Source organism: Myxocyprinus asiaticus, chromosome 38 (genome assembly GCF_019703515.2).
Source record: "Myxocyprinus asiaticus isolate MX2 ecotype Aquarium Trade chromosome 38, UBuf_Myxa_2, whole genome shotgun sequence".
In the NCBI taxonomy this organism is placed as follows: Eukaryota; Metazoa; Chordata; class Actinopteri; order Cypriniformes; family Catostomidae; genus Myxocyprinus; species Myxocyprinus asiaticus.
The window spans coordinates 6,762,233-6,784,090 of NC_059381.1; the positions used below are offsets into that span (position 1 = coordinate 6,762,233).

Below are 21,858 nucleotides of genomic sequence, written 5' to 3' on the forward strand. Positions count from 1 at the left end.
GTTTATTCCCTGCTTTTGATTTCAAAAAGTAAACAGACAGAAAGACTGAAGTTTTATGTTCACAAATCTACATGAACCGATCATTTTTTTGCATAAACCGTTTACGAAGTTACCTCGATAAAATAACGTTTAGAGGAATATACTGTGTTTAGTACAAGTTAAATTCAACCGATAGCATTTGTGGCATAATGGCATAATTACCTAAAAAATGTATTTCGACATGTCCCTTCTTTAAAAAAAAGAAGAAGCAAAAATCTGGGTTACAGTGAGTCACTTACAATGGAAGTGAATGCGGCCAATCTGTAAACGTTAAAATATGTATTTTTTAAAAAGTATAGCCACAATGTGCGTTAGCATAATTTTTGTGTCATACAACTTGGTACTAACCTTTTTTGTTTAAAGTTAGATCCAATTTACAACTTTGTGGCTATAATGACATAACGGCATAAACCCTAAAGCCCTAAAACGATCGTAAAAACTATTTAAAACAACGTTACAGCTCAAATAATACACAAGTTTTAACAGAAGAATCAATGTAAGTGCTTTTGGTAAAATGATAAACCCTGCTTTTAAACCCTCCAAAAATTGGCCCTATTCACTTCCATTGTAAGTGCCTCACTGTAGCCTCAGTTTATTTTCGAAGTCGAAATTATTTTTTGTGGTAATCAACATTTAGCTACAAATGCTGTCGATTCAGCTTAACATGTACTGAAACCGGAATATTACTTTAAACCGGTTACATTATACGTTACATATATCGACTTCTTAAACATAATCCGTGTAAGAACTTGCATGTAAACACCAATGAGTCAAGAAAAAGATGAAATCCCTGCCCTTTAAAAGGGAGCTGGCCAAGAATTGTTGGGACTTATGTTTTGTATTGCTAGAGTAAAAAGTTGATTATAGTGATTAATTAAAACTGATAAAAGTTCAACCTATGCGTTTCATTTAACATCGTGATTGAGAAAAGATGTAAGCAATACATATGCTTACCACCAGGGGGTGCTAAAAGAACCCATGATATATTTAAGCAATCTGGGCGATGTTTTCCTTGACAAATCCTGACGAAAAACCCTCACAATGCTATTAATAATGCTAATATTGTAAAAATGCTCCAGATGTCCTTCAAAATCAATGTTTATGGTTACATTTTATTGTTAATTACACAACATTTACACATATGAGTAAATGTTTCAAAAATCCTTAAAAAATAACATCCAGTTGGAAAAAATGGATATGACGAGTACTATGACATTGTAAATATTTGACCAGACAACAAGACCATTGAATTCACAGCACTGTCCAAAGTCTCACCAATGAGTATTTCCTGGGAAAACACCTTCAACAATTGTGTGTGTGTGTGTGTGTGTGTGTTTCAGAAACATAAAAGAGAGATAAGTAACTCAACTGTAAGGCTCTTGTTAAAGTTGTTATAAATATAAGCATAACAAAGGAAGTACATAAAAATAGAACCACCTTGCTGTGACATCATCAACATAAGGCACTGCGTCATGTGACCTGACCAAAGTAACATCCCTTCCACAGTCTCTAAACCAATCACAGCACTGTGATACATCATTCGAAAGAGTATATCGACATTCCTTTCAATACAAATCTAGAGAAATGTTCAGCTTACAACATTATAGATACTGTCCTTCTGCTTGCTTTATCTCTTCAATCATTTCTAGCTATTTGTCTCTCTCATAGCTCGATGTATTGGATTGAGAGAAGGGAGAGATCACAGGTTTCCACAATGGTTCTCCTCGCTGTCTGTGTGTGTGTTTGTATCAGGTGCTGGCCGTCCACAGGTGCATCTGTGTGGCGAACTGCAGGACGAAGACGATGTCGGGCCGCTGATCAGGTTCTGGGTTGATACACATACTGACCAGATCTCTGAGCTGCAACACAAGCAGAATGTAGTGAGCTGACTGCCTAAACAGCATTTTTAGGCATCATATTTTTGCTATATGTCTATTCCAAACAACAGGCAGCACAGTTATGCTAATTTTGTTTTGGGTTTCACCCAAGATCCAAAGATATTGACATAAACAGCTCAAACTAATTAAAAATGAACTATTTCACCAAAGTTTTGTGTATTCTATAAACTGTTTGTTCTTTTTACAGTGTCAAGTCATTAGCTTAGCAACATGCTAACAAACAGACTCTACTGGAATCAACTGTCAGCGTTAGTCAGAGTCAGTTTGCATTAGGGCTGTGCAATATGGACGAAAATATCATATCGATTGTGATTTTAGTTTCAATTTGGCAAAATGTTTTTTCTTATTTATACATTTTGCTTTCAAACATTTCAGTGTTCAGAGTTGGATTTCAGGAGGGAAAATATTGTGATGGATGATAGCGTCAATTATTTCTTAATGCCTTTTTGTTTTTCTTTATTTTTAATTCACCTTCCCAATTTCTGGGAATTCTGCGCACTGCATTCTGATTAGCAAGATCTCATTGGTGTGCAAAAGAAGTACACCATTCAAAATAGAAAATTAAACATTACAGAATTCTTAATAAAAAAATACAAATGTAGCTTGCTTTGGTTTAGTATGGAAGGCCAATTACTCAAAATTAAATCAGTAAATAAATATTTGAAAATTTAAATAAATCTTTAATTGCATAATGAAAAAACTAAACCAACAATTGAATTTAATCGTTAAGAGATGCGCCTATAAAGTAACCCTGAAAATGAAAATACACTAAATTTGTGCTTACCTGAAAAATCAACCGAAAGATAATACTAAAATTAAAATGGACACAAACTAGTGCTATGATAAAATACAAGAGACATTTATCGGTTGATATAATTATTTATTTAATGATTTTATAGGTTTTTTATTTTTTATGATTTTACTATGTATTTAATAATTTATTTAAAGATTTAAATATTGAATGATTTAGTAATTCAGAAATCTCACCGGCTTGCGTGCAAGTTTTCCTATACAAAAGAGTAATTTTTAGCACATGAATTTTGTCTAGAGGAAAACTAGAATAATGTATATTCACTATAGAAATTTCCATTACTTTTCCATGACGTTTACGATTCTATTAATTTCCATGACATTTCCAGGCCTGAAAAACACAATTTAAAAATTACCTGATATTTCCAGGTTTTCCATGACCATAGGAACCCTGATTTTGGCCTTTAGGGGCGATTCAGACTGAACACATTCTTGCGTTAAAAAGCTAGACGCAGCACGAGTGTCTTGACAAGTGTTTTTAAAAGTTTAAGGTCTTTTAACTTAATACAGCGTATATAAATGCAGCGTTCCTGCGCAGGAGTCTGAAAAAACAGCGAGACGTGGTGCAACGGTCAAAGACGTCCGTCTACGTACCTAGCACGTTTACATAGAAAAAAAACCCAGTGCAGACAGACACAAAAATGGTTTGGTGTGAAGATAGCTGCCCACGTAGACTGTAGACAGCAAGGCAGCTCAATACATTTTGGAACAAAGCCATAGTGTATGTTTGTGTATGTTTGTACCTTCTGTGAATAGTGCTCTGATGGGAGGGGTGGGTAGTCACACTGTTCGATCTTATGACACAATGAGAGCAGGTTCATCTTATCACTGTAGAAGGGGCTGTGCAGAGCTGCCATCTGAAAGAGTGGAGACATAAATATCATATATAAACCAATGTTTAATAAATAACATGTATCACAATGAGATCCACTGAAAATATGTGTGCACCTCATACAGCAGGCAGCCCAGAGACCAGATGTCTGATTTGAAGTTGTAGCCGTTTTCATGAATCCTCTCGGGAGACATGTAATACGGAGTTCCAACTGCAAAAGAGGAATAGAGGTAAGTGCAGGTAGGCAAAAAACACCTGCTGGACTATAATTGAGTGACAAGATCAGTTTGTTTTGTTACTACATTCTACAGTATGTACATGCATGATTTGTGAGTATATTTGAGTATCGGCATGTTTGAATGTACAGTAGGTGTGTCTGTATGTTGAGTACTAATTATGTATAATGTGATAGTGTGTATATGGGTAGTTGACAATGTCCTGCACAATGTGACATGCACTACTTCATCTAAAATGATTTTAAATAGCATTCTTCTAATTCTTATATAATTTCTATACATATAGTTTCAGCATATAAAATATATAATTACACTTATCCCACACTGTATATGGGTGTTTCTTCAACTTCAGGCATTTTCATGGGCCAGGGGTTGATTTTTATTCAAACAAACAGATTTTAACAGTTTTTCTTTATGTGATATAAACTACACATTAAAACTGACTTCAAAACTTTTTACCATCATTAATTGTTGGTATATTTCAAATGCCTTTTATGTACAGATTTGACTGTTTTAGCATTGTTCCAGACCCAGAATGTCTATATCTTTTCAAATCCATTATAAAAATGCATAATATTACATGGTTAATACTGTGATTATCTATACAAAAAGTGAAATAAACATAAACCATTTATAAGTTGACTGTGTAAAAATGATATCAGTCAATTGTTCAAAACCTTTATGACTGTCCCACAGTTGTGGTGTCTTTTCCACCACACCAAAACATTTTCCCCTAATTTTCCCTAGTCTTAAAGATACAGTACAGATTTAGCATGTGTTCTACATACCTATGCAAATACATTGATACATAGTAAAAATTATGCAAGTAAACAATAAGAATTTAACAAAAATATACACAGATGAGCCAAAACATTATGACCACTCACAGGTGAAGCAAATAACGTTGATCATCTCCTAACAAGGCAACATGTCAAGGTCTGGGTAGATTAGATGGTAAGCAAACAATCAGTTCTTGTAATCAATGTGAAATGGGCAGGAGTAAAGACCTGACTGACTTTGACAAGGGACATTGGAATTGTTATGGCCAGACGACTGGGTCAGAGCATCTCTGAAATGGCAAGGCTTGTGGAGTGCTCCTGGTCAGCAGTGGTGAGTACCTACCGACAGTGGTCCGAGGAGGGACTGGCGACAGTTGTGTTGGGTGTCCAAGGCTCATCGATGCGCGAGGGCAACAAAGGCTATCCCATGTGGTCCAAACCGAATGAAGGTCTACTGTGGCACAAGTCACAGAAAATTGTAATGATGGTTACGGGAGGAATGTCACAACACATAATGCATCGCACCCTGCTGCGTATGGGGCTGCGTAGCCACAGATCTGTCAGAGTGCCCATGATGACCCCTGTCCACCATCGAAAGCGCTTACAATGGGTCCTGTGGACCATTGGAACTGGACCTAGGAGCAGTGGAAGAAGGTCACCAGGTCCGATGAGTCCCGTTATCTTTTACATCACGTGGATGGTTTTCTTTTACATCACGTGGACGGCCATGTACGTGAGCGCCGTTTACCTGGGGAGGTGATGGCACCAGGATGCACTGAGGGAAGATGACAAGCTGGTGGAGGGAGTGTGATGTTCTGGGAAATGTTCTGCTGGGAAACCCTGGGTCTGGCCATTCATGTGAATGTCAGTTTGACATGTGCCACCTACCTAAACATCGTTGCAGACCAGGTACACCCCTTCATGGCAATGGTATGCCCTGATGGCAGTAGCCTCTTTCAGCACGATAATGCACCCTGCCACACTGCACACATTGTTCGGGAATGGTTTAAGGGACCATGATGAAGAGTTCAACTAACAGGACTTGAAGGATCTGCTGCTAATATCTTGGTGCCAGATACCACAGGACCTTCAGGGGCCTTGTAGAGTCCATGCCTTGGTGGGTCGGCGCTGTTTTGGCGGAATGCGGAGGATATTATATCAGGTGGTCATAATGTTTTGGCTCATCAGTGTATATGAAACATTACTTGATGAAATAGACTGAATTAGAAAATTTTTCAAAAGCTAAAATGTGACCAATTTGATGAAAAACTAATGATAAATATAATTTGAAAAATGTATATTTTGAATTGTAACTAGAAGGGTTGCCTAGAAGGTTCCTTTATATTAAAGGGGTCATGTCATGAGGAATCAAATTTTGCTTGATGTTTTGACATATAAGAGGTCATTCTACTATAAAAACTTACTGTAAATTCCAGAACTCAAAACTTAATTCCCAATGCAATAAAAGCATTTATTGAAACCAAGCTGCCAAAACACCCCATTCTCTACTTCCGCGACTTCCCTACGTCACTTGGGGTACTCATTAATTCAAGACTGGACTTCTCAATCATTTAGTCAGCTTAAACCCTGCTCCTTTCTTATAAATACCACAACCTTGCGTAGAGTTGAACAAAGCATCATTCGCATGTTCGTGAAGATGGCAAGGTGTATTTTCATCTGTTTTCCTTCAAAACTGTCGTTCCTTAACCCAAACTTCCTTGGTTACAGGTCAGCTGCCTTGAATTTACATTTCGAATGAGGAGGAATAACGGCAATTTCGTGGCTGTGTTCAAAACATTTCACACCTGATTTGCTGAGGTGATCACTAATGAATACAATGCTTCAGATGCCTCTGGAGTTTATTACAATTTTTGAATGCAGTTATCTTGGGATGCACAGCATGAGTAAGTGTTTTTTTTCCCTTTATATTTAGTGTATAGTGATTCAAAACGTTAAAATATGGTCATCTTTTACTCACTCGTTTTTCAATAGCTACAGCCTCTTCGTAAGCAAAGACCACGATGTACTCGTGCGTTTATGTTGTCAGTTTGATAATAAATGTGTTGAGATCAATTTCACCAGTAACCGGATCTGACTCAAGCAGCACGGTGGTAGGGGTGTGTGTGTGTCCACTGCAAACTCGCATTCAGATCTGCCTCCGTTACGCTATGCAATGCCCATATTTTCACAATCCAATCAACAACCAATGGATAAACTCAAATCCCCACCCTACATTTATTTTCTTGTTCGATAAGCTGTTTCACTCGGAAATATGTCACAATATGGAAGTCGGTCACAACTTCCATTTCATGCCGACTTTAAACTGCTCAACAAACTGTTCGTTCACCTATCAGCGCTATATTTAATTGTTGGTATACGTAAACACACGCTAGTTGGACGTCTTTGACCATTTTGATTTGTTTCCGGCAATGTGCACCTCAGTGAAGGAAGATAAACTGGATGTGTGCGTCTTGTGAAGCAGTCGTAAAATGAAGGAACTGTCATTGAAGGATATGGGGCAGTTAAAAACACTATAGGACCCAGTAAAAAACATAAGTAAACAGTTCCATTCATTAATATTTCAAATGCAATGATTGTTTATGATGCCAACATGCTGTCTACACCTGGTGCATCCGTTGATGTGACGTGGCGTAACGGCTTGAGGCTGTCTATACCAGGTATGTCAACACAAACTTTCTGAAACGTTTCTTTGTGTTGTTGGCAATAGTAGTAGCGCCAGCACAAAATGGATTGGGACAACTGTTTGTTTACTGTTGGAGTGACGCGCCGCAACGGACGCTTCCATGGTAGACAGCATCATTGATTATAGCGTCCGGTGTAGATAGGGTGTGAGTGTTAACAGTTGTGCTTGGGATGAATGTGTAATATATTCGGATGGAATGTGTTGGATGTACATTTCTAATGTTTTGGTGGTTGTTTATTCTCTTCCGATTGAGTTACAAAAATGGCTGAATTTGAGGGGCTGCATGCTGTTAACCAATCATAACAAAGGGCGTTTACATTGAAGTTTAAAGGAGGAGCTGAAGCAAAAATCAAGCTTTTCAGAAAGATGGTCAGAGACAGGTTGGAAAATTATCATATATTACAAAATTATGACTGTTTTGGTAAAAAAACTTTACAATTTCCAAAGTGCTTGAAGTGCCCTAGGTTGAAGGAACACCAATACATGTTTTTGTCAACTGTTTGTTAATAGTCTTTGGTCAATATTTGTCAGCTACCCATATCTGAGTGTTTCCGAGTGCATGTGTATGTGGTTGCTGGATAGTACCAAGAGAATGTGCTGCAGTGGTTTTGGAGCTAAAGAATCGACCCAGTCCAAGGTCACCCAGTTTGACCTCTCCAGTTGCTGTGATGAATACGTTGGCTGGTTTTATATCTGATACACACAAACATTTGGAAAGAAACCCAATATCTATTTAGACACACTAATAAAGGGTGAAGTGAATACAAAACAAAGACATTTAGATTGTGTGTGTATACCTCGATGCATGACTCTACGGGAGTGCATGTGTTCCAGTGCGCTGCAGAGCTGCACGAAATACTTCCATATCGTTCTCTCTGGAATCAGTCTTTGTTTCTTCTTAAAATACTTCACAAACACACACATTGCGAATTACTTTTTACTCAATAAGTTTCATCCTAATACACTTATTGAGTTTGGCATATGCCAAACTGATAACCTTTGGCAGACTCTCAGGTTGATTTACTCAAGCAGGACATATTCCTGGATCAACATCCATTGTTGTTCCTAGGACAACAATCTTATCAACCAATCACAGCAATAATCCTAACCCTAAAATCAGAGCAATAATCGTTGAATAGGAATGTTGTTTCAGGCTCTAACCATTACTCCAACTCTACCATTTCCAAGACCAACAAAGGATGTTGATCCAGTAACACGTCTTGTGTAAATCACATTAAGCCTCAACAGATATACCCCTAAGCAGAACAATTACGCTATCCAACAAAGCATCTGGGGAGAACTACTCTGTTCTGGGATCTTTTTATTAAGCTAAGGGGCTGTTCAGACCGAATGTGTTCTTGCATTTTAAAAAGGTAGACGGAATAAGCTGTCTCGAGATGTTTGTCTTAAAAACATGGCGCTCTTGCACAAGATTCTGAGGTATCATCAAAATGTGACGCAACAGTCAAAGACGTCCAACTAGCGCATGTTTACATAGAAAAACGAGCCTGAAAAACAGCACAGATGTCAGGAAAAACACATTCGGTGTGAACGGCCCCTTAGGGTGCACTTAAAAGCCTGATTTTATTACGAAACGTGCACTGTCCACTTAAAATTATGAATTGCTCATGTAATTTCTTGTTTAACTTTTAAGAATTCCTAATTTTCCCCTTCCATTCTTCTAGACGATAATATCTGTTACCAGTCTTTGTGAATAACAATCTTGTCCTTAAAGGGATAGTTCACCCCAAAAATTTTGTCATCATTTTCTCACCCTCATGTGGTTCCAACCCCGTATTAATTGTCCTTCCTCCGTGGAACACAAAAGGAGATGTTTGGCAGAATGACAGGCTCAGTCACCATTTATTTTCATTGTACGGAAATAAAATGCTATGAAAGTGTTCCAAAAACGAAAGAAACAGGTTTGGAACAACATGAGGGTGAGTAAATGGGTGAACTATCTGTTTAAGTGAGTTGCCTAAATAAAGATAACTAAATAAATAAAAAATACACAGACAAACAGACACTGGGACAGAGATAGGAGGGGCCAAAGGAAGGGTAAGGCCAGATGAGGGGAGGGGTCAGATAAGGGGTGGGGCAAAGTAATGAGTCACATGAGACTGACCTTGATCATCTGAGAGAGGTCACCAGCATCAGCTAACTCCAGAACAATATTCAACTCATTATCTTCAATAAATGAGTCCAGATATTTTATAACATTTGGATGGTTCAGTTGCTGCAGGAATAGAATGGAAAAGAAAAATCACAAACTTTCACTCACAGACACACATGTTTGACGTTTTAAAAGCAAGTGCTACTAACCTTGAGCAAGTCAATCTCTTTTATGCAGTCTTGTCGGGCTTTAGCATCCATCATTTCAAAGATCTGCGAAAACAACACAATATTACAACAAACACACACCCTCATCTGAGAGCACAACAGCTCTACCTGCAATTCTAACTCTGGAAACGTTGAATACATATGTGCAAGTGAGCTTAAAACCATTTTCACACTTGAGTTGCTTTCCAAAGTCCAAACACTGGAAATCATTTGAAGCGCATTGTACTTCAGTTTGTTACAAACCCAAACACGCTACCTATTTCAAGCGAACTTCAATGGGACTTCTTTGTAAGCATCTTGGAGTGGAATCTGCTTTCAAAACAACTGAAAGAACCATGATTTAAGATGCTGATAGATTGAACTCATTCATCAAAGGATTTGGAGTTTCTAGGCTCAGTGCTTGGAATAATAGCATATTGATTATTGCACAGTATACACTGTAAAAAATGTTTTAAATGGCATGTGAAACAGTATGCAGCAATACATTTCAATTAGCAGTATGCTACACTGTTGTCACATAACCTCACCATGTTGCATGTTTAATTCACCGAATGGCATAGAGTTTTTGGATATAGATATGGTTATTAAGCATTTTTTTTATCCAAATAGTACGTGTAAAAATTACTTTTGAAAATCTAATCAAATAATACAAAAAATAAATAAATAAAAATAAAATTATAAATCACTGGTTGATATTGTTGCTGGTTCATTCATCCCTCTGAAAATGGAAGGTCTAATCAAACACATTGCATTATGGAAATAATACTTCTTGCAGTGTGTTCTGGTTCTATACTAGATATTTTGGCAAATGTAGTGCATTACTTTTCATTATTTGTGATAAATAATTTTTTATATTGCATTTACAAAGAACTATTTGAAATAGTTATCCATTAACAATAGAAATTGCCATGACTTTTTAAGATTTTATTACAACCCTAATTCCAAAAAACTGGGACATAAAACTGTACATAAAACAAAAACCAACGAAATTCACAAGGTAAAACATCATATAATATGTAGTTGTGGTGCTTTCAATATAGCAAAGGGTGATTATAATTGACAAATCACTAATCTTTGTTTTTATTAGCATTTTTCATACTGTCCCAACTTTTTCAGAATTGGGGTTGTAATTTCAATGGCTGTTCCAATCTTATGGAAAGTCAAGAGTAACACTTAAAAACAAATCTTTCATTTAAGGTATCTATATATGTCAATATATCTTTCAATAAATACATTAATAATGACATTTGTAAATAAATAAATATGTAAATAAATAATTCATGAAATGTGTCAACAGATAAACAAGTAACATGTAAAATACTGTACATTTTCCATTGGAATTTGATGCGTTTACTGATATACACTGATCAGCAATAACATTAAAACCACCTGAAAATATTGTGTATGGCCCCTCGTGCCACCAAAACAGCGCCAACCCGCATCTCAGAATAACATTCTGAGATGCTATTCTTCTCACCACAATTGTACAGAGTGGTTATCTGAGTTATTGTAGACTTTGTCAGTTCGAACCAGTCTGGGTATTCTCTGTTGACCTCTCTCATCAACAAGGCATTTCCATCCACAGAACTGTCGTTCACCTGATGTTTTTTGTTTTTGGCACCATTCTGAGTAAATTCTAGAGACTGTTGTGCGTGAAAATCCCAGGAGATCAGCAGTTACAGAAATACTCAAACCAGCCCATCTGGTACCAACAATCATGCCACAGTCCAAATCACTGAGATCACATTTTTTCCCCATTCTGATGGTTGATGTGAACATTGACTGAAGCTCCTGACCTGTATCTGCATGATTTTATACACTGCACTGCGGCCACATGATTGGCTGGTTAGATAATCGCATGGATGATTGTTGGTGCCAGATGGGCTGGTTTGAGTATTTCTGTAACTGCTGATCTCCTGGGATTTTCACGCACAACAGTCTCTAGAATTTACTCCGAATGGTGCCAAAAACAAAAAAACATCCTGTGAATAGCAGTTCTGTGGACGGATATGCCTTGTTGATGAGAGAGGTCAAAAAGAGAATGGACAGACTGGTTTGAACTGACAAAGTCTACGGTAACTCAGATAACCACTCTGTACAATATTGGTGAGAAGAATAGCATCTCAGAATACTATTCTGAGATGCGGGTTGGCGCTGTTTTGGCAGCACGAGGGGCCATACACAATATTAGGCAGGTGATTTTAATGTTGTTGCTGATCAGTGTATATTTATACCTGTATATCTATACATCTATATATTTCAATATATATTTAAATAAATAAATAAATCCTGAAATGTATAAATAATTATGTGAATAAATAAATCATGACAAATGTAAATAGTTAAATAAAATGTCAAAAAAAAAAAAAATCCATTGGACTTTGTATTTATTGACATAAATTTATATATATATATATATATATATATATATATATATATATATATATATATATATATATATGGCAATATATATTTCAATAAATACATTCTGAAATGTATAAATAATTATGTGAATGAATAAATCATGACGTGTAAATAGATAGATAAATAACGTACAAATATTTTCCATTGGACTTTGATGTTTTTATCATATTTACAAACATGAATTTTGACATATTTACAAACATTATTTATTACTGACACATTTAATAATGTATTAATTTTATATATACTGTATATACATTACATTACAAACATTATTTATTACTGACACATTTAATACTTTATATATATGCTTTAGATAAAAGATTTATTCATTAATGTCACACTCGATCCTACATACAGCCAGGCCTGAAAATTAAAATTTTTAAAATTTCCTGATATTTCCAGGTTTTCCATCATAATTGGAACTCTGGTGGTCCTGAAGGTCACCCGGGGATTCCATGCAAACTGTAAATTCACACTGTGCACAGTGTACTTTCTGCAAAAATAATAAAAATAGAGCTCATGTGTATTAAAATGTGTGCTTAAATATATAATTCAGATCACCTGTACTTTCTTCAGGGCCAGTTGTTGATTGTCCAGTAGACATGTGGCTTTATAAACCTCGCTGAACTGCCCACGTCCGATCTTTTTCTCGATGCGGAAGTTGGACAGCATAGAAAAGTATCCATATGTGCCCATCATGTTCCTCTGAGACAGAGAGAGAAAGGGGAACAGAAAGAGACAGTGAGTGAGAGTCATTACTAATGTGTGGGTTTGTCAGCATTACAGTGGATGATTCATAAAAGGCTTTTCGTGCAGTTGACAAGTGTAATTCCAATGTTTGCCCAAGTGAGCTCAAACCTTTGCCAACAGCTGCATGTGTGGGCGGTATGTGTGTGTGTTCATACCTGGTCGCTCTGTATCGGTACTGTGTAATTTTTATTCTGATTCTGAAAGCTGTTATGTTCCATAATGACGTTCTTGACCTACAGACAGACACAAAGAACATGGAATCAATCACTCAAATGACCAGTGTACTCAACTTGTACTTTATTAAAAGCACTGTTGGATTTCCAGATGGCTCCTTGGATTAATATAACTGTAGTTTTCCTGAAATAACCACTGAACAAAGCCTGGTGTCATACAAACAGCTGTCAGTGCTTCAAAACAGCTGTGAATTAGAACAGAACCATTAACTAGTCGTGTTTGCGAAGACAAGCGTCTCTATTACTATAGAGGGCAACAGTGCCCACCCACTCTTTCAGAAGTATATTACCCATTATATTTTCCATAGGGATTTCATAAAATCAAGTTTCTAAAGTTCTAATCTATGAACCAAACCAACCAGGTGAATCACAACAATACTTTGATTTGAAGCAAAAGACCATTTGAAAATCAGATAAAAAGACAAAGATACCCGACTGTACTTAAATGAGGGAATAATGAGGGAATACATTTCAGTCCCATGAAGCAGAGACAAATGACGTTATCGAATTAAAAAACAATGGAAAAATGTTAAACTATTGATTTAAAGTTGTTAATTATAAGTATAAAATCAGTATATTTAAAGTAATCCATTACTCGTTTTTTTTTTTTTTTATGTTGTAGAGTACTCGACTACAAACTTACTCCAAATGCCCATCCCTACTAGCAGTTGGACAGAACAACATAGCAAATGCATAGCAACACACTAAAATCACATTGAACACTGCAACTTTTGTACAGCCAAGCACCACTCACTTTATCTTCAGAAAATCTAAACATCTAAAATGAAATGTAAAAACATGGTCAACTGCAACGCTACCTTTTATTTTCCTTATTATTTAAAAAATGTGAAAATGTATTTTTTGAATAGGTGAAAAAGTGAGCCATTTAAGTCTGTAAACAGGCATTTTAATATAAATTAGCAGAGAAAAAAATAATTTAAAATAATTGCAGGTCATTTGATTAAGACTCACTACATATGCAATTAAACAACAAAAACTCATACAAAGATAAATGTAGGTGCACTAAATAAATAGCTTCACTGTAAAGAGATTTTACACCCAATACGTTTCAAACGATGTACACTCACATTAGATGAAGACTCCAGTTATAGCAGTTGCCTACTAAAAGCCATTTTGTTCTGCATAAGGGAATAGATCACATGACCAGCCGAATACTACTCACTTTATCTCGGTAAACCCCCCAGTAACTGACACTTTCAGTTGTGCAAGTGATATTTTGATGATAACACACACACACACACACTTACACAAAATCTTTCTGTCTCTTATTGCCTACTTGAATCTACTGTAATGTTTTTCCTTAATACCCACACTCAAAATACTGAGGGAAATTCTTCAGAAATTCTTAGGAACTACATATTCATGATAAAAAACTAATCACATCACAGATCAAAAGATAAACATTTGTGGGTTGACGTGTGCAGCATGTTACTTCTAGAGAATATTGCAAACATGCTCTATGCACACAGAAGTGAATTGTGAAATTCTTAAAACATTCATTTGTGTGTGTGTGTGTGTGTGTGTGGGTCAGGTTTTGCCAACAATATGGGGACCAAATGTCTCCAAAAGTATAGCAAAACCTAAAAATCACCTGGAGTACAAGAAAAATGGCCTTATAAACATAGTAAATAATATTGTGATAAAAATTTAAAAATGCAAAATGTTTATGTAAGGGCTAGGATATCAATAGCTCAGTAAAAAAAAAAAATCAACAGAAAGTCTCTACCATGATAGAATAACCAACATGAGTCAGTGTTTACATGTGTGCGCTGTCTTCAAAGCACGTATACTCTTCCGCGCTGTACAGCATGGCATGTACGAACAACTCCTGTTTTATTTTTAAAAACTCCAGACAAACCTATTGACCCACATTCGCACACACACTAACACAAATGACTGTACACAGCCCTGTTCCTGTCACAATCCATGTCTTCAAGGCATAATAAAGTTTAATTAGCGGATGGAATGATTATGTTAGTTAATGAGTGAGCAAGTTTTTAAGTGTGCACACTTAAGAGTGCGAATCTAATTCGGTCTTAAAGCGTTGTCATCATTTACTCAATAGGACTTTCTTTCTTCTATTGAACATAAAAAGTAAATGTTTGACATTTGGGGGCTTGACGGGTTTGGAACAACCAACATGATCACACGTAAGTCGGCATGCTGCTTCCGAATGTTCCGGTACCCTAGGATCGGCAAAAGTATGCTGACTCACTGACATGCCCTATCTCCCATTGGACATATTTGGAACGGCTGAACAACAATTGCTTTGCCTCATGGCACGACTGTTAGTGCATTGCATCAGTTGCATGGGAGACCACAGTTCAATCCCCATTCAAACGAGGAAGTAATAACATTTGTATAAACAATCACAAGCGTGATAAGGAGGTTGCATTTTTATCCCTAACATTGCATTTTGTCTCTAATAATGGGTAGGTTTAGATTTAGGTTTTGGTTGGGGGGTAGATTAATAATTGTTCATTGTTTTACACCTAGCAATGTTGAAAACAATTTTCAGCTGAAAACTGAAAATTTTTTCAGCTGAAAACTGAAAATTTTTTCAGCTGAAAACTATTCTTTTTACAACTGGCTTCTGGTGAGCTCTCCTGGATATAAATGGATGTCACACTTGTTTATATGCTCTGAAACACTTACCGCTTTAGCCTCTGGAGGCAGTGTTTTCAAATTTGGTCAACATACACCGATTTCGGCTAAAGAAAAATCGGCAAACACTTGCCGAATTTTATATGAGATCAGGCTGGGAACAACATGAGGTTGAGTAAATGATGGCAGCATTTCCATTTTTTGGGTGGTTTTTATGTACATTTATTTGCTTTGACTTTTTTATTTTCTTTTTTAAGTTTTTGTCAAAAATGCAACAACACAGCAAACAGCTGTTTTCTACAAGCTATACATTATACACAGTAAATTATTAAGTAGTGTATATGTGTGAAGTAAAGGATAAACATAAATGTAAATGTGAGTAGTATTGCTGAATACTACAGTATAATCATACAGTAATCTTGAAATATATTGAAATGTCTCACACTACAGGAATCATAACTGGCTTTCCCATTAACAGAAAATGCAATTTCACTCTGTCTCTCTCTAACAGACACATATATCTCATATCTTTCCCCGTAAAATGAAATAAAAACAAACAAGACAGGTTTTGCAGAAAAAAAAAAAAAGAACATTATTTTTTGAGGAGGGGAAGGAGAGGGCGGTTCTGTACCAGTTTCCTTCCATTCATGTGAAGAAAAATGCAGAGAAAGAATTCTATCCTACTGTCTGCAACGCTGCCCCACTTTAAAGCTGATGTCTGTATTTTTTTTATGCTAAAATTCTTTCTCGCATCCCATCTTAATATGCAGAGTCAACTGTAAGTTAGCCACTTGTAGGTTGATTTCACCTAAAAGTGTAACACTGTGGCTGTGTGGCGCTATCAAAACATTCCTCTGTTTGTTTGAGCAACCCATCAGTTTCGACACAGCAACACTGGCTCAGCCAGTCGTGTGAGTTTGGGGCCATACTATCCATTTGTACAATCAATGGAAGAATCTCTTTGACAAAAAATTTATCGTTTTTGCAATTCTATTTGGTTATGCTAGTGGCGCAGAAATTACACACTTCAGCTTTAACACACTCTGACAAACACATATGTAGACATGCAACACATCATTCAAGTACACACCACTGCATTCATTTCATAAACCTCACACACTTAGAACCACTATCTACATCATTTAGTGTGTAAACTTATACTGTAGATGGTGTGAAGGTGTGAATGTCAGTTTTCTTAGAAACCAATACTTTGAAAGCTAATTCTAGCATTTCTAATTATAATCTACACAGAATTTCCATCAAAATGGCTATGTTAGTCATAGCATACTAGTCTACCACTTACTACTTTTGAAGTATATACAGTACGGATGCTGTGCAAGTTTTCCAAAATTGCACTGATGTGTTCATTCATTTCCATTGTGATGAGTGAACTGGAAATATAAATCAGGATTTTTCACATCTCAGTTAAGACAAAATTTGGACACAAAATTGGATTAAAATGTGATATAAACATTTTTATTTCTGTAATGATAACTGGGCACTACTCACTGAATTAATAAAGCAACATAATAAGGTCATGTGATCAGGGCTTGACATTAACACTCGCCCACCTGCCAAATGTGGGTAGAAATCGTCAGTGGCGGGTTACTCCATCACTCTTACTAACCACTCTGGCGGCTGACATTTTCAGGGTTTTTCCCTGTTGTGCCCCAGAAGCAGATTAAATTATATACATCTTGCGTTTATTGCTTTATAAGCACTAAATATTCTTCTCATCTGAAACGCATGCACATCTTTTGCAATTCAATAAAAAAAGGATTTATGATTAAGGAACACAATAGCAGTGGTCTTGAGGAAGTGACCTGCAAGACATTTGAGTTCTCTATCTTCCTTTAACTCTTCTGTGTAATGTGCTTGTGTTTCCGCCTGATATAACACTACCGATCCAACCACAATCTGAACACCAAAATCCCCCATAACTTTTTCACAATCTCTACACCAAAACCCCCAAGTGTGCACGGAAACACGCACACACGCATGAATAGAGATTGCATTTGATTCGGTGATAGAAGCCCACATTACAACTGCATCATGTTTTGTCACAGAAAAGTTTGACTTTAAGACTGTGTAGACTTGTTTGGCACTGATCCCCTCTTCCCCCCGTGAACAACATAAGCCATACAGTTCATTTATAAGGTCATTATGCACATGTAGGTCCTACTCAATAAAACCTTATCTAAATATGATAAATATAAATATGATAGTTGGGTAACTGACAACAGAGTCATGTGGTGTGACTTGCCATACTTCATCTAAACCTTTTTAAACAACATTTTTATAATTCTTGTTTAACTATAATAGATGCAGTTTTATGACTTCATATTAATTGAAAGACTGCGTGAAATATTTGTACTTAAAAAAATAAAAAATAAACATTTTTTCATGCTGCAGGACTATTCAAGTGAACTGAAAATGCTAAAAGGTTGTTAAAAATGAAAAAAAAAAAAAAAAAAATTCTAATCTGACATTTTTAACATAAGGCAGTATTTCTACCTGGTCTAAACCATACAGAAATCTCATATATGGCAACATATGCAGAACACACATATGAAATATATGTTAATATTTGGTTTTCACTTATATAATATAAAAAGTCACATGCTCATAAATATATGCAACGTATATTTCAAAATGCTACAAAAATAGCAGTTTTCATATATTTAACATATTTTTCCCAAGTACAACTGGAATTTGAATATGTACATATACGCCTAAATACATTGCCTGGGATACTAGGCAGTGTATTTAGGCGTATATGTACATAACCAACTAACCCTAACCCATACTCTAATATTTCATTGGACCGCCTTCAGCTTTGACTACGGCACGCATTAAGTTTAAGAGCTGCATTAAGTTTTGGCCGAGATCTTGTATTGTTGACAGGAGAGTTGAACCACTCTCTAAAGTCTTCTCCAGCACATCCCAAAGACTTTCAATGGGGTTAAGGTCAGGATTCTGTGGTGGCCAATTTATGTGTGAAAATGATTCCTCATGCTCCCTGAACCACTCTTTCACAATTTGAGCCAGATGAATCTTGGCACTGTCATCCTGGAATATGCCCGTGCCGTCAGGGAAGAAAAAATCCATTGATGGGATAACCTGGTCAATCAGTACATTCAGTTACTCAGCTGACTTCATTTTATTGCCACATAATGTTGCTGAGTCTAGACCTGACCAACTGAAGCAACCCCAGATCATAACACTGCCTCGAAAGGCTTGTACAGTGGGCAATATGCATAACGGGTGTATCGCTTCATGTGCTTCCCTTATTACCCTGACGCGCCCATCGCTTTGGAATAGGGTAAATCTGGACTCATCAGACCACATGACCTTTTTCCATTGCTCCACAGTTCTCGTCACATTGTGCATGTGGAAATGCTCTAACTTTAAATGAATTGTTGTCAGCTGAAATATATTAATCACTGCAATAATGATCCAATCATAGGCTCTTAAGTATCTGCTTATTTAAAGCTCTTTTTTTTTTTTTTTTTGACCAGGCTGTGTATATTTAAATGAGATTTATGTATAGGAACCCTTAAAATTACTTTTGTTGATGTAACCTAATGTATATATAGAAAACAATAAAACAGTTGTTACCACATGAAGCACATACTTAGGCTAACAATTTTTTTAAGTGTACTTTCATATATATTTTCACCTAAAATAATATTGTTTAAAAAAAAAAAGACCACTAGCCCATTACTTTTGGGGCCCTTTACCTTATACGTCACGGTGCAATTCTATTTAGAGCGATTACGTCACAGACGAGTAGCTATCACGGGCAAAAGAGATACTTTGTGCACCAAAACACGTGAATAGATACAAACAAACACTCACTGTGGGCGGAGTCAAAACACAGCAGTTCCCCTTATAAAATGAAACCCCCAACCACTCTGCAATACTATCACACACATAACTTTGTAATAACAGTTACTATCATATGACATAAATTGATATCATAAATGAGTCATTATCATATACTAATGATTATTCAAAGCTGTGTCGTATATTTGCATAAACTATAGAAGCGTTACAGTCGCTTTGCACAGGCTGAATGTGGGTGTTCCCGTTGTGCTGTGTATCGAATAGCATTTCTAAGCTTTAAAGTTTCCTTTATACTTCTTATTGTCCCTTTATAATAGCATATTTAAAATGCAATGTGATTGTTTTAGGCTTTGTTATGCGCATATGGAAAGAAGTTATGCAGCAGAATTAGGCCCTATCTGTGTTTGAGTTAAGAAAACACGTTCAGTTGCACGAACTTTCAACACAGATCTACATTCCTCTGCTCCATATTTAACACACACGATCAAATATACACTGCAAAGACCATAAGACGTGAAGTAAACCATGTGCAATACTTTTCGTAGCATATCTTCTATTTTTATAACTATATAAGAATGGTTGTTTTTCCGCAATGTCTTCTTTTAGATCCTCTCACTCTTTCCTTTTCTCTTTAGAGCGTTACACAGACATTATCTGCACATAAGCCAAGTCAACCCCACGCGTAATTTGGCACGATCTCCCTCATGAAAACATTTAGCAACTAACACACCGTGTCGCGAGGGGTGCGCAAATCGTCACGAGCATCTTGTTTTAAACAAATTGGGTTAAAAGTCACGCAGTAGTTCCACTTACCTCTCCAGAACGGTGCTTGAGACATTTACAGGGGCTGAAAAATTTTGAGAAGCCCCTTCGATCAGCATCCAGACACTCGTGTCCCGTCCACGCAAGTTTGAGTCACACCCCATGCATCACATGTCTCTGCTCTCTGTCTAGAGCAAAGCTTCTTAGTTTGTGTTTCCTTTAGTTATGAGACCAAGCAAAAAAGCTTTTGGCATTTAGAGATCATGCTTTGGTGCATAAGGAATACATTACAAAGTAATACTAGTATTACTATGATATTACATATAATTTTTATTATGAATATATTTATAATATTAAATATTATTATATATTATTTATAATAACGTTAACTGTAATAATAATAGTAATAATAATAATAATAATAAGTCATATATATATATATATATATATATATATTATAATAAATCATTTAAATACAGTAACAACGACAACAATAATAATAATTATTATTATTGTTATTATTATGATTATTGATAGTAATAATAGTAATAATAACAATAATAATAATTATTATTATTGTTATTATTATTATTGATAGTAATAATAGTACTACTAATAATAATCATAAAATCATAATTTTATAAAGTATATTATCAATTAATATACATTTTAATATTTAAATGTATTTATATTATATATTATCTTGTGTTACTCCAAGCATTTGGTATCACAGAAAAGCAAAGGAAAAATATTAATAAATATAGGTCATTTGGGGGAAAAATAATTGCTGGATGCCCGGAAGATTCCATGTGTTTCAAAGATATAGTATTATTATTGTTATTTTATTACTTATAATAATAATAACAACAACAACAATAATAATGTATATTTATAAATCATTCAAATAAAACAACATCAATTAATAATAATAATAAATATTATTATAATAATCATTATTATTATTACTATTATTAAATTCATATTTACTGTGTAATATAATTATCAATTAATGTCAATATCAGTATTAATATTTAAATGTACTTAAATTATGTATATATATCTTATATTAATATATATGTATTATCCTTTTGACTCCAAGCATGTGGTATCACAGAAAAGCAAAGGATGTTGTCTTGAATATATGAATAAAAGTAGGTTTTCTGGACAAAAATGAATTGCTGGATCCCAGGAAGATTCCACATACTGTAGTGTACAGTATACATGCTGGGTATTGAATGTCTAGGATTCATATTTCTGGTATAAACAGCACAGATCATGTCACTTTATGTGGCTTTTACATGTTTATTATAGCTTAAAGTGTCCCAAACCTGAGCTTTAAGATGTGTATTCATAAGCAGACAAGGTCATACTTTATGACACTCAAATGACGACATTGTTTTGGTATAACCCCATGTGTAATAACGATATGACAGCAAAACCCCCAAACTTTCATGTGGCCCGCTTTGGTTTATGTGAAGCAAACCCACATCTTTCTTTCTTGAGTTTGCCATAGCTTTTGCAGTCTCGCACGCACACTCATTTTCTCACAGACTAATTTTCAACCTGAATAGTTCTCA

General features: G+C 35.7%; 1 protein-coding gene across 2 annotated transcripts; it reads right to left on the minus strand.

The window, feature by feature from the left end:
• Positions 1-1,131: 1,131 nt before the first annotated feature.
• LOC127428927 (serine/threonine-protein kinase Nek6-like) lies at positions 1,132-20,488 on the minus strand. Of its 2 annotated transcripts, none has more exons than XM_051677610.1 (10): positions 20,333-20,488; positions 12,971-13,048; positions 12,627-12,770; positions 9,621-9,683; positions 9,424-9,534; positions 8,096-8,204; positions 7,884-7,991; positions 3,696-3,790; positions 3,491-3,604; positions 1,132-1,898 (listed from the first exon to the last, which is right to left on the minus strand). In XM_051677610.1, the coding sequence occupies exons 2-10, from the start codon at positions 13,031-13,033 to the stop codon at positions 1,788-1,790; spliced, it is 918 nt and encodes a 305-aa protein (XP_051533570.1). In that variant the 5' UTR covers positions 13,034-13,048; positions 20,333-20,488; the 3' UTR covers positions 1,132-1,787. The 2 variants fall into 2 exon arrangements, with proteins under 2 accessions (XP_051533570.1, XP_051533571.1); XM_051677611.1 differs by lacking the exon at positions 20,333-20,488 and adding an exon at positions 14,137-14,278.
• Between the last annotated feature and the right edge of the window lie 1,370 nt (positions 20,489-21,858).

What these genes read in the sequence shown, in the direction of transcription:
- LOC127428927 (XM_051677610.1), bottom strand. Translation starts at nt 13,033, where the DNA reads ATGGAACATAACAGCTTTCAGAATCAGAATAAAAATTACACAGTACCG. An exon ending in ACCTCTCTCAGATGATCAAG is followed by an intron (nt 8,205 to 9,423) that starts GTCAGTCTCATG and finishes GTGTTTGTGAAG; the next exon opens with TATTTTAAGAAGAAACAAAG. An exon ending in CACTGCAGCACATTCTCTTG is followed by an intron (nt 3,791 to 7,883) that starts GTACTATCCAGC and finishes CCTCTTTTGCAG; the next exon opens with TTGGAACTCCGTATTACATG.